General features: G+C 36.4%; 1 protein-coding gene across 1 annotated transcript in view; it reads right to left on the bottom strand.

The window, feature by feature from the left end:
• Positions 1–13,626, bottom strand: part of LOC139739541 (uncharacterized) — a 187,551-nt gene extending 173,925 nt beyond the window's left edge. The window contains exon 1 of the mRNA XM_071650139.1: positions 13,379–13,626. Within this exon, the coding sequence (XP_071506240.1) occupies positions 13,379–13,401 (23 nt within the window). The 5' untranslated portion in view covers positions 13,402–13,626. The remainder of the gene's footprint in view (positions 1–13,378) is intronic.
• Positions 13,627–14,897: the final 1,271 nt, after the last annotated feature.

The following is a 14,897-nucleotide window of genomic DNA, read 5'->3' as shown; positions in this document are numbered from 1 at the left end:
TCACTCTTCCCCAGTATGTACATGATGATACCCTTTCTTCACAAACAGTTGTTGTAAACATTTTTGCCAAAGAGAAGAAGTGGCTGCGCTGAAGTTTGTTGTGGGTTGTTTTTCTTTTTTTCAATAGACGAGAGGAAACTATGATCTCTGCTTTGAAATTGATTAACATTGATTATATATGATATGAGGTAACATAGTTCGGCTCCTCCTCCGATCGGATTATAGCTCAAATATGTTTGTGGATTCAAGGAAACATATAGGCCTATCTCCCTAAACTATAGCACGAAAAGCACCTTTGTTCTCTAAAGAAGACTTGAAGAAAAAGATGGAGACAGAAAGAAAGAGAAAGTAATACTATCAGGACACTTTCTGTGGAATATCAGAGAGAAATAGACCTATATATATTTCTCCTACTATTAGTAGTTCCAGGAAAATGTCAGCAGATGGTCAAAAGAAAAAAAAAAACTGAATTGAATCTGGCGTATCCGGTCTGCTGCACACGCGATCTTGTGGGGGGGGGGGGGGGGGTGGGGGGGAGGTAGCTCTCTTCTTTTTTTGTAATGAGGTGTGTTTCTTCTCTTCCTCATTTGTGAGTTTCATCAGAGAGATTTATTAAAATTTGGGGCCATTACATGACCAGCAGGCAGCAAAGCAGCTGCTCTCCATCCTGTACACATTGGAGTATTTATTACTCATTTCAATACATGAATATTTCAGACTCTGTAACACCCCCATTCTCGTGGCAGAGTGCAAAACATGGATGTGCATGATTACTGCAAAATGATCGGCTTGAATTTTTTCTTTATCTGATACCGGAATCGAAATAATGAAAAATCATGTGAAAACTAACAGGCTCATTAGCTTTATGATTCATTGTACGGAACTTATGTTTCACCGTAAAGTTGAAAGTACTTTATCTCACACAATATACTCTGCCAAAGATATTGTTGGGGGGGGGGGGGTTGAAGGAGTCAAAGAAAGAGAAGAAACACCATGCTTAGCATATTTCCCTGAGCTCTGAAAATCTGATGTCAACATAGTTTGTTGATAGACACATTTGCAACAACTATGCGCTTGTAGTAAGTATGTGTCAGCCTATGAATGTGATTGATCTACTATGAAAACAATGCAATATTGACTTCGAAATGTTCCGACAAGTCAAGGCCATTGTATATACGTGAGGCTTATCCCCGTGTTTGCTCTTCATGGAAAGGGAGTACAGCCTCCACTGTGTTTGGCAAGTCTGGCTCCCTGAAAGGAAGAAACCACTGGGCCGTGAATGGAGAACTCCATGACCCTTGAACTGAGCTCTCCTTAGACTTGGTTACAGACCCTAACCTCTCTCGACAAGTGCCAAGAGGAATACAGCACCACCATAACAACACTACGGCTAAGTGACTGTCATTTGATGATGAGCAGCTGTAATATACCCTTACTATTTTCAGACACTGACCGCTGTTATTCCAACCACTATTTGACAAGTTAACATCAAACATCTGGAAGCAAGACTAAGCTCTGCTCAATTTCCATGCACCTGTAACTACCAATGGAGGATGTATAGTATGATCCCTCAGCACAGTACAACGGACCCGGCATACATCCAGCCACAGTGCAGCGGCTTCATAGGGTGTTTCTTCTATGTCTGCAAAGCCTACCATGAAATTTTGATCAATCCAGGAATTTTGATCGCATGAAAAGCGGGACCTCACCTTCTAACTGCACTTTCCTTCCTGTGAACATTTGTACATGCAGATCCAATGGCAAGGCAACAGTTTGTGTGTGACTTAAAGCACAAAATATGTTTATTGACTCCCTGGTATGTTGTTACAAAGTCAAGTTCACATGGGTTCTGATGTATGTGCATGTACAGGAACGACAAATTCATAACTAATTCACAATGGGGAATATTTTACTGGAAAGCCCCAAATGATTTTGGGAAATCCATGGAATGGGTATTATGTTCCTTCCACTGGTATTTGACACAGAAAATGAGAAGAATCACCAAAATAAGACATCTTCATTTATTTTTCATATTTACTTAAATGCCATATATTTAGTTAGTGAGTCTAAATTTTCACAAATTGGGACTTTCCGACGCTGTTTGCAAGTGGTTAAATTTGCGATCGCAGAGTACAGTACTGAAAGAAGAATGTATACGTGCATGTCACATTCATATCAAGATCAGAATCAATATTTTCATGTGTCTTTAAATTCACAAATGGCCATTGACTCATGAAATTCATAAAAATAAAAACCTCATGAAATATCCAGAGTACACAGTAGATATGAAATTGATTCATATCACAATGACTCAGTCTCCATGATATCAAAAGTATTTCTCTCATACTTGTATTTTTATGCGTGCTGAGAGGATGTGAAGTATGTTTACAGACATAATAATTGATAGGATAAGCAATGTTCCACAAAACTTCTCTGTATTACTGCAAAGGAGACTGATTGAAGCTCATAGATTCACATTATTGCAAATATATCCTAATTCTCATAAATGTAATGTATGTGTACTCCTCAACATCACATGATGAAACATTTCATCTTGAATGGACAATATTTCATGAGCGCAAGTTCTATGAAATGAAAACAATTTGATAAATTTGATAATGCTGAGCAAAACATCTCAGATACATTATTGTAATTAAATGTTTGAACATCTGTTTCATGCTGGAAAAATAAAGAGCATTTAAGTCTGTCTTGAGACTGTATGCAAAATTGGCTTGTTTTTGCTATTTGTCATTCCTTTACATGGTATGACTAGTTTTTAGGATATAACAAACTGCAAACTATTTTAGAACATTTTAGAGCATCTAATTCAAGAATTAACATGAAATTTATGTCAAAAAAATCCATGTGCAAATAAAGGAAGAGCAAATATAAATTCACTAAATCTACATGGTTACAGTAAAGTCACTTCAACCTTAAACACTTTTAAAAGGACTGCATGTAGTACTTTTGTCAGTCTAGCTAATTATTGGTACATCACTTTTAATCACAGAGCTACTGGCTGGCTCTCACTCTATAGCAAACCTTACTTTGCGATTCTGATTCTCATGTTTGGAGATATCTCACATCATAACGGTCTTATATCAGTAATAAATCAATGTTTAGACCTTTTTTTTAAAGATTTGTGATTAAATGGCTCTGAAAAATCACATCAGTCCTTGAATACTGTAGTCATTTTCTGTGGAAGTATTAAATACATGTACATACAGATGGTTTAGACTTCAAAAAAAGACTTGAGTTCTCACAGGAATATTATACATACTTGCCATGTTTGAAACTATAACTGTGCTCATGTCACTTTCATTTTGCTAATTGAAAACTTTCTTAAATCTAATAGCTCCAGGAAGAAACACCCATTGAGGAAAAAAGCATTTGATCAATAAATGCAGCATAATCGCAATCAAAAGATCTTTGCATGAAAACTTGAGTGGCATTCACACTGATGCAAATTAATGAGATCCAAATCTCTAGATTTGTATTGTAATCCATATCTTAAGATTTTTGCCAGTGTGGACATAAAAATCTCACTAAATACCATGACCAGCATTGTAATCCAAATCCCAAGACATTTTGCGACTATTTTAGAATTAATCTTAATCACTCGAGAAATAACATATAATTTGCAATGCAGTGAGTGTCTGAATGCTGGAGCAAATGATCTCTAGATTTTTTTTATCCCATCATTCAAAGCACACACCACAACAGTGCACAAACACAGGGGTAAGGGTCATCGATTTGGTAGATTTTAGGGATGCACATTTTGATCGACATACTTTTGCGATTGGTAATTAGCAATATATCTGTCGATTTGAATCCCAACAAAACTCGATATTTGGATTGCAATCAACATCCGGCTATTTTACTTGTGTGACTGACACTATGAACCCCTCTACAGAAGACTGTAATTGTGAGTTCAGTTCAGCACTTTAAGTTTGCAGTTCACTGACATTGGTAATAAACCTTACATTCCGTATCATCCACATGAAATAAAATGAAATTCTTACATCAAATGTTTTGTTTTGAAAACATATGTTTGGTTTTTTCTAACATCATTACACTTCCCAATTAAAATAGGCCCCCTTCTAAATAAATCTTCAATTGATGACCACTAATGATCAAAATCATACTCAAGATTCCTGAGACTTTGCAATCATGTCGTCGGTGTTTTCACGAACTGACGCTATTTCGATTTTGGTCAAAATTTTCAAAATCGAGATATTGGTACCAAATGAAAGTGCTTTCAAAACTCTACCAAATCCCAAAATTTTAGATCACAAAATTAATTATTCTTAATTTTATCAAAGAAAGAAAAAAACGACGGTACTCGAAATATCGAGAAATTGAGAAAAAGGGGTTTCACGAACCGACGCAGGAAAGATACGCCGGTTCGTGAAACCCGAATTGCTACGGTGAAGAGCAATGCGGGTTCCACGAACCGTCGCAGTTGCATTATTTTGAGCTTTGTTCAACTTACTGGCCTAGAATTAGGTTTTGGCCCTAATCCAGATCTCAGAGTGAGAACCAAACCTGATGAAAGATGAATGACGGCCTAAGCCAGCCCACTGTCCACGAGTGAAGTGAATGGTAAGCTATAATCCTATTAAAATCATGCTCAAAATAACAGTTTCAGTTGGACTACCATAACCATTAATTGCGGTAGTGTGTAGTCCCATGTATTCAATCGCGTGATGCTTATGAAGCCTAGTCTGTAAACGCCATCCAATTTCAAATTAGATCCCAAATCATATTATTTATTGTTTCTTTTCAACTTATGTCGTTACTTCTGAGACTACTGAGTACTGTAGTCGTAACGTCTGTGTGCAAGACATGCAGATTGCAAGATTTCAAAGTCTCGAAGACACTAAAAGCCTTGACTTTTGAGTTGAAAATGAAATCATGAGATTGACAAAGTAGGCGTACTAAACAAAAAAAATAATAAAAAGTCTAACAGTAAAACTCAAAGGAAGAGTAAAGAATAAAGTTAGACATGTTAGACTTTTACTTTCAAGTCTAACTATTAAGTCTAAGTTAAGACTTTACTTGTAATACCGGTACCAGTTACTAAAACTAAGATCAGCTGAAGTCTAAGACCAAGTCAAATTAACACAGTTCAGAGCCATACCGGTACACGGTAGTCTAGCTCTAGATCTACATCTAGACTAGTGGTAATAGTAGGTAGAGTCCACCCATTTTTTCCCCCAATCTTTACTGGTCCATTCCTGAAAAAGTTACTGGTCAGTGTCCAACAGTGATTTTTCCTGGTCAGGGACCGTCGGACCAGTGCCAGTGTGCAGCGTTGGTGTAGATGTCATCTATGACAGTATGTGGTCTAGTGATACTACCTAACGCTAAACACTACGAGTAGTACTCTACAGGTTAGGTGGCTTTCCTGTACAGTGCAGTGTTATAGTATACTTGTGAATTCAGCCCTAGTACCGTACTGTGTGTAGATACGTGACATTATGTCTAATGTTAGTTCGAGTGGAGTACCTTTGAAGCACAGCGGTGGGACTTTTTTTCCCTAAAACTTGTGAATGCGGCCCAACCAAATGGCGTTTACATATTCATGCGTGATTGATAGTGATACAGTAGCGCTGTCGATTTCCACAGCATCCATACATAATCTTTTGTCCTTTCTTCTTTCCTTTTTTCCCTTTGTTCTTTCACCCTTTTTATTCTTGGAATCGAAGGACTTCTAAGAAATGTCCCTCGACTGATTTAACCAGGACTCTTGAGTCCTGGTAAACCTAACCTAACCGAGTAACCGTTAACATTTGTTAGGCCTAACATAACAGTAACACTGACTTAGCCCTGTATTGACTTTGTCTTTGGCCGACTTACTGAGATGGCGAGTCTAACTCTTTAACGTTAGTCTAACGTAGTCGTTAGATCTGTCAGTGTCAGTGTCACCGGCTTTTGTATATGGTGCCATCTCTAACGTACGTTAACAAGTTGATGTTAGTTATCTATGTCAACTTACTGAGTCAGTAATAGTGGTACTGTCATCCTGTTGGATATCGCCGCAATATCATCCGTGACGTGTTAATTTCGTGTCACAAAGACAAAAGTTGCCAAGATCTAATAGTATTAGATGTCTAGATCTAGATGTAGTCTAGATCTATAATATAAATTTTGTGAACCACTGGTAACTTAAAAGTGAAAGGTCTAGACTTCACTTAGTCTATAATTAGACCAGACATTCATGAGGCAAAGGCCTACTTAGTTGATCTATTCTTATTCTATTTTAAGAATTTAACGTCAATTCCTACTAAACTCGCCACATGTTATTTCTAAGGCCAAGGACTTCGGGTTAGTGATTTTTTTTTTCATAAATACCAAACAGCAGACGTGTTTCATTTGCATTCTTGTGCAGACTTCATGAAAATATGTGCAGTATCAAAGAAATATGATGCACATGACAATGCCAGTGTTTTATAGGTGAATGGTTAATACCTTTAAAAGCTGAATGATAATGTAGAGTCTAGGTCTAATTAAGATGTTACAGTCTCTGATAAGAAACAGGTTTGATTGTCATAGACTGTTTCCCAAATGCAGGTACATGTAGTAATATTCAGCTATTTCAATGCCTTGTTTACAAATACATGTAGATTTATATTCATGTGAATGATAATTCAATTTCTACATGAGACATACCAAGTGCTAAACATAATATCTTGCATCAGTAAAATGTGTAAATGAAGAGGCAATTTGAATATGCATCAAATACAGTACGAACAGCAGCATTTTTTGACATTCTTTGATCCTGCATAGGCCTACCATTTTGTTTTATGTTTAATATAAATAGAGCAAAATAATTTCAACTTCAGTTTTGTTGGCTGATTTTTTTTTCTTCTCAAAATTAAAGTTGTATCTTGTGCCATGATGTTTGATTTTAATCAAAAGTTCTTAATTTCTTTCTTTTCTTTCAGATGACTGGTGCCATGTAGTAGCGAAGAACTGGACTGTCTCAGAAAAGAAAAGGAAAAGTACAGGGTCGTGTACATCACCAACGGATGTGAATACAATGGTAATGTAGAGTCTAGGTCTTATTAAGATGTTAAAGTCTCTGATAATAAACAAGTTTGATTGTCGTAGACTCTTTCCCAAATGCAATTAGTGATATTCAGCTTTTTCAAAGCAATGCCTTGTTTACAAGGACATGCAGATTTATTCATGTGAATAATAATTTAAATTCTACATGAGACTTACTAAGTGCTAGACATAAGATCTTGCATCATTAAAGTATGTAAAAGGCGAGACAATTTGAATATGCATCAAAAACAGCAGTATTTTTTTTGACATTCTTTGATCCTGTATACCGTTTTGTTTTATGTTTAATATAAATAGAGCAAAATAATTTCAACTACAGTTTAGTTGGCTGATTTCTTTTTCTCAAAATGAAAGTTGTATCTTGTATCATGATGTTTGATTTTAATCGAAAGTTCTTAATTTCTGTCTTTTCTTTCAGATGACTGATGCCATGCAGTAGCGAAGAGCTGGACTGTTTCAGAGAAGAAGAAAAAAGTACAGCATCGTGCTGATCATCAAGGAATGTGAATACAATGGCTTAGGAAAGAAGACAATCTACAGATAGGATAGAAGGGAGAAATTGGGATGAAGGGCGACAACATAAGGACGGTATATCTACAGTGAAATGTGATTGTAAAGTGGAAACATGAAAGGAGATCCTAAGATTGAAGGTGAAAACGATGCATTCCATTCTGTGATGTCGTAATTACAATTTTGCTACACTTTAATAACACTACAGAGAGACATTTATATCAAGGAAAGCTTCATGTGGATGTGGAACGTTAGATTTTTTTAAGTGTTCATTGGTATGTATTTCATGATAATAAATCTTGAAGGTTTTGTGTGGTAATCATAACCTTGTGATAAATCTTGATAGATTTCTAAGTGCACATTGGCAATATTTAGATGATGCTGTAATCAGATTAAGTTCTATTCTCCTTTATTCTTTTATTTATTATTTTGTTGTCTTCAACCCACTTTGAATGTGTCACGTATGATTCTTATAAACATGGGAACATGCACTCCATGTAAATGATAGGACTTATAACAATTTGACATAATTATTCAACCATCACTAGACAGTTCTGTTATAAGATGTTCTTTATATAACTAAAATTGTAAATTATGATACGTGTATGTTCCCATGCAAACTCACAACAAAATACAGAAATTTGATTTCTTTTAATAATAATTCATTATGTCTCTAAATTTACAATTAAAGAAAGTGATTGCAATAAGGATGTCAAACATCGTATATTAAAATAATAGATTATTCATTTGTCTCCATCCGTAGTAACGCACGCAACTGCAGTGTGCAGTTTGTAGGCTGCTGTGAAAAAAAAATCACAGGCAGCCCAAGCAGGATTCGAACCCACGACCTCTGGATTACTAGACCAGCGTCATAACCACTAGACCACCAGAGTGCCCTGGCGCTACCTTTACACATGAATAATTAAGTATAGAAGGGCTTGGGGGCGCTTCGAAGTTTACTGCTCTTATTAAATATGTACATGTCATTTGCAACTCAACTAAAGATGATTAAACACACTGAAATTCTTACTTTAAATGATATTCATAATCTGTTTTTTTTTCTTTAATAGCTTGGGATGTACACTTTATACACTGTATCGGTCTACATTTCGCCTACAATATGGAAAAGACGTTTGTTTTTGAACAAACAAAAAATTAAGAGTCCTTTAAAGGTGCTGTAAAACAGTGGTGTTTGTTTGTTTGTTTGTTTTTTGGTGGGGGGGGGGAGGGGAGTCAAATTAGCCTTGGCCCCTCTCCGCCGTCTTTTTTTTTTCCTTTAGCTGCATATTTTTTAGTCATCACATGAAAATTCGTCTGCATCCACCCCGTAGTTTTGCTGATGACCTTTCTTTTTAATTATTTTAGCCACACACAATTTTGGCTGAATTTCCCCAACCCTCTTGTGAATTTGCTAGTACATGTACTAAAACACATTCTCAGAATGTGTTTATAGTACTGGTGGATTAAGGATTCACAGGGAGGGGGGGGGGGTCGGCCAAAATTTCTCTTTTCTCATAATACAAGCCTTCGGGGCGAAAGGCTGATATTATGGGCTTTCTACACACATTTTTAGATGCTAATTATTGGTTAACATGAGCATGATCATTTATGTTGTGATTAATTTGTTTCCTTATATATGTATGACTTCTATTAGAGACTTAATTGGCTTGGCACTCCTTACATCGACCTATTTTAGACACCCATTTCCCTCTCTCTCTCGTGCTTTTTCTCTACTGTCCTGTGAATAGTGTAACTACATGTACATGCAGTACCTCTTCTCTTTTGTATGATATACATCAAGTTTTTATCTGAGCATATGGGTGTTGCAGCACTCTCAAGCTTCATGCATATTTAAAACCTGTATGCAGCAACATCTTTGTGTGGTCATATACATACATGTAGTTATGCTTGATATATTAATTTGAGAATGTTATTCTTTCTCTTGTATATGTTCCGTCCGCACTCTATAGATGTAAATGTACGATGTAAGATTTGGTGTGCATGTTCGAACTGTGTTCCTCTTTTTGTGAACACACAAGAACTGATATAATAATGAACTTGAATTACACATATTCTTGAATCTTGATTCCATCTCCATTTGCCATTGGATATGTATTGATTTATGGAGCTCTTCCACAATTGTTATCCTTCCCATTGTCATTACTCATCTCTGAATAATTCAAATTTGATATTCTACTGAGGACCTATGTTTCTTCGATTACATAATGCACCTCTTCAATATATTGCTGCAAAAGGCATAATAAAACATGACCATTGTTATATATTTAAAATGAAGCTTGAAATTCTGATAGTGTTGATATTCATGTATTTTTAGGAGTTTATCAGTTTCGAAGAGTGCATGCAGGATGAGTTTATGTCTTTATATGATCAGGTGCAGCTATCATAGAATCTGTTGAGCAGGAAAGAGAAAGATGGAAAATGAGGAATTATGAGTGAATTCGCATGCGAGCCAAATGACAATGACACTGATAAAAATTGTGACAAAGTAAATGTCACAAATATGTGGAATAATAAGAAATAAAGAAATTAATATATTATTTCAGAGAAAGAAATAACAGAGTGCATGCATGAGTATGAAAGATGAGTAAATACAAGTAATTATTACTGACTGGCACATCTTTTTCCCAAGATTTAGCGGTATCCTTCATCTTAGAACAAACATTCATAATTATTATGAAAGAAGTGAACTAAATTTGAATTAAAAATAATGTGAAAAAATGAAAAAGTAAGTTAATTAAGTAAAAAAAAAACAGTAAAAAAATATGAAACACAGTATACCGAATACATGTATTACCATAGATGTCCAAACGCAAAAGTGTTAAATAATAATATATCCACAAAAAAAGGGGGGGGGGGGGGGGCAAAGAAATCTTTGGAACGATCAACCACAGCTATAATAACAATACATGCGTGTACTAAATGAAGATGAAAACAATGACAACACTCTTTTTAGAACAATCAAGAGAAACTGGCTTGTATTATCATCTTAGTTATCACTAAATGTATTGTAATCATCACAACAATCATTACATGACAATTAATTTCAATTAATAAGGTTATTGTTGATAAGCAGGTATAGCCCTAATAGTATTTGTATGTAAACACATACGAAAATGAAATAGCGACGGTTCGTAAATACACGCGTATTGCACGTTACCTATTGTACAGGCCCTACAGCGCGGGTCCCACGAACCGGCGTAATACAACTTACGTCGGTTCGTGGGACCCGCGCTTAAGTACATAACCTATGGTGCGCGCAAGAAACGATGGATTTACGAACCGACGCAGTGAGTTTGAAGACAGAAATATCGTAAATTTTTTGAATTCACACTAAAATTACACTATGGATAGGAAGAATAACTTCCACTCTCATCACCCTGTCAAAATTTTCACACACAAGACAGGAAAAGTCATTGAAAACGTTGTCTAAAACTTGTGAGATCTTTAAACGCGATTTTCTCAGAACTGCATTTTCGCTCAAAAACGAAATAGCGTCGGTTCGTGGTAACACCGACGATGTGTAAATTATGACAAATTCTAACTGTTACAGTACAAAAAAAAATAATGACACAAGATAGGTGTTGTTTTACAGCTTTTATACAGTTAGCAAGGTGATTGTGCACTTGAAATATCAAGCTAATAAAAGAAAGTAGAGCTTGAAGGAAGACAGTCTTCTATTTTACAAGAGTACAAGGTCTATGGACTTACTTGTTTAGACAAAATTGTGTTTTTAGCGCTGCTTCACATTCTCAACAGAAACTGCTCACTTACTGTAATATTGCAAGAAATATTGTCCCATAAAGCTGAGGCTGCTCTCCCAAACCAGCCAACTCCATACAAATTAGTTTAAATCTTGGCACAATATATGTCTTTCTGACCTTAATTTCTAACCTTAACATGACCTTAACTATCTTTCACTGCATATTTCACAGGAAGGTTTGACACATTGGGAGCTTTATCATGAGAACATGGACAAGTTATATGTCTAGAACACAAGTATACTGGAGAGGCTGTACCCACACAACCAAGATAATTATTCTGAGGTTCCAAGTTTGATGAAATACCAACATATATTTGTTTGTAACTATTTCAAACTATACCTGTTTTTTCTGCACATATCGTCAAATGATTACCAGTACTTCCTCATTTCTCATTAAGTAGTGCTACACTCTCATTTCAAAACTCTCTTTTGTCTGTTTTCAGCAGCAATAACTTACCAACAAAATTCTTCGATTTAGTCAATGCGCATCACATGTATGATGGACAAAATAATCATACAAGTGTATAATATACAGATTGTATTTCATGTGTGTTGGCAAAAGATTACACAAAAAGACAACATCTATTAAAATTTCCCAATTGGCACTGTAACAGTATCACATTGAGGTGAAGTAAAGTTGCATGATCAAGCGTAATTATCCCCTTGGGATAATTTACCTCCGCTTTAATGACTTGCGGTAATAAAAAGGGAAGATGTACAACGTAACCATAAGATGCAAAACATACATTGCTGTATGAAAGCTGTCAAGGTATCAAACATAATGACAAATGTGACAAATTTGTCACAGGATAGGTCATGCCTTGCACTCTTTAGTATATTTTTATTGTACATAATTGTGAATGGATGGTTGCTCTATCCTATGTAGGCCCTACACACTCATACACTAATGTATATGTGTATATATATATATATATATATACGCATATAACCTATGGTTTGTGAGAATGAAGCAAAAGATCAAATGATTTTGACTCACCCCTAATGAAATATCTCACAGGCAATAAAACTTACAGTGAAGCCACAAATATCAACTCTTCTTTGCTTAAATGTCGATATTTACTGCCTATAAACTGAGATATATCTAATTTCAACTGCAGGGTCACTTTTGTTGTACTTATTATGATATATATATATATATATATATATATATATATTATATTATATTATATATATATATATGTTATATATATATTACAAGCTTATACAACATATTTTTCACCTGAAAGAGACTGGTATTACAGGGAATTCTATCAATATATCACTTTACTAAAACTGGTCATAATAGGATAATGACGTGGCCAACCTAAAATTATATGTCTCATTTTATTTGCTCATATCAATGCAAACTGTGCTTAGCTCAACACCACACAGGCCTGATACAGCAGCAGACATATCAAAGGCATCAAAGTTTACTCAATATAGGGCCTACTCATGCTCCAATATCAACCCTTCCATTGTTTGGGTTCACCACCAGCAAAGAAGCCATGTATATTTATCATAGTCCAGATTGTGTATAATCTGTCACTAATCTCACATGTGTCAGCTAATTGTTTACTTAATCTCATTAGATTGCTGTGCTTTAACTTTGGGCATTTAAAGGCAGGTCTAGGTCAGCTATCATTTTGTTACATAACATCACATGGGCAGCGTGTAGCTGTACATAGACATAGTGTCCATTTTTTGCGCAGACATACACTGTACGACCAACACTTGGGGTGGCAATCGCAGAATGAATGTAGTACTAGTAGGATGAGCGAAGTCGGTGTTACGTAACAACCAGCCAGACAGCGAGGCGCGCCAGACAGTGGAAGCGACAGTGTATAAACTTATGAGGACACGAGCAGTCTGCCCCGCTTCTGAAGGACAATGCAAGCACGGGCTCTCTCGTTCGAGCCTCAATCGCCGATCGGCTTAGAACTGAACACTGAATGCTGTCTGCATTTCCAAGCGCAGGTCAAAGTTACATTGGTGCTGTGGTGGGGGAAAAAATAAACTTACCGTTTCTCCTTTTGGATCGGCATTTTGCACTCCACTTTCCCTCCTCCGATTCATTTGCTACGAAAGTTAAAATCCAGTAAGAAAGCTTGCAGTCTCTGTGTCAGATAGGGTTTCTCAAGTGGTAGAATATCGGGCTCACGAACGATCAGTTCGGTGTTTACTTCACGTTCCGTGCTAGAAGGTCGGCCATTTTGCGTGGTAACCTACGAGGCGACGTCATTCGACTGGGTTATTCCATCATTACGATCGCTAGGTAGTGCTGCGAGCGCTTTCTCACGACCAGTCGCGCCAGCTCCGTTTGAGTAGTGATATGGTATACAGCTCCTCTCTCCTCTGATCGCCGTGAAACCGTTCTGCTCGCAAACGGAACAGCGTTGCAAAGCGATAAATCATATGCACGCATTTCAACGCCGCTATAAAGCCAACTAATGCAATAGCGGTGTATGATATAACGCCACTAACCTTCGCGAATGCAAGATTATCTTATTATTTTGTAATTGCAGTGTGTTCTCCCTCTACTTAAAATTTCGAAATATCTGTCATTGATGTCAGCCTTGGCAACAAGGTCACACAAAAGGCATTTGTCGTTTTCATTTAGCAGGTGGATTGTTCGTGAAGTCAAGTAAAACAAAACGATACCCGTTGTTGTATTACTTTATTAGGCAAACTAATAGCAAAATTAATATGCTTTTAGCGCAAATCACTTTATGCAGTGCAGTATATTACAGAGGCGAGGTGTAAAGAATTTTGCACCACCCCAAGCTGAAATTCGAAGAAAATGATATGGAAGAAAAACGCTTAATCATTCATGGGAACTCTTTCAACCCCTTACTCCGCATTTCAAAACCTTTGCAATAGACATACAATTTCACTTTATTATGGAACTTATTTGTGATCTTTAAAAGATAGAATAATGGCATTGATACCGTCATACTCTTTCAATTTTGGGTTTGAATACTGGAGATTAGCTACTATAAATGTACGACGAGAGAGAAGAAACAAACAAACAAACACGCGGCTGTTTTACTCAGCAGAGTTTCGGAGCGATTGTCCGCCCATCCATCGCATATCCTTTATAATCGTAATAATTATATTGGAGCTCGCCCTCACGCTAAGTTTTCAAACGTACCATGTTGCAAGCATAATCTTCAATCACTAAACTGGACACGCGATTCATTTTTTTGGCGTCGTCTATGCACTCGCAAAGATTCGGTTTCGGTGAAGACTGAATATAGTTTCGATTCCTCTGTAATGCCTCTTGTAAGATATCACGATATAGAGCCCGATACGGGCAGGTCTCTTTTAAAAGATGAATTAAAATTCCTTTCTTTTCTATTATAAAGTGCGTGTTGTCATGTCATGTGACGCCATTGTCAATCTGCTTTGCAACCATCATGGTTATAATGTCTCTTTCTTCAGCTCTTTTCTTGCAAGTTTGGATTTCACACCGCGTGAATACACGTTCAAATTATATAAGATAATAATACACACATCCTTTATACCCCCTCTCTCTCCCTCT

Source organism: Diadema antillarum, unplaced genomic scaffold (genome assembly GCF_040938485.1).
Source record: "Diadema antillarum isolate AM-2024a unplaced genomic scaffold, OU_Dant_1.0 seq00000803_RagTag, whole genome shotgun sequence".
NCBI lineage: Eukaryota > Metazoa > Echinodermata > Echinoidea > Diadematoida > Diadematidae > Diadema > Diadema antillarum.
Note: the sequence above shows the minus strand (reverse complement) of the source record. Positions and strands in the feature narration are given on the sequence as shown.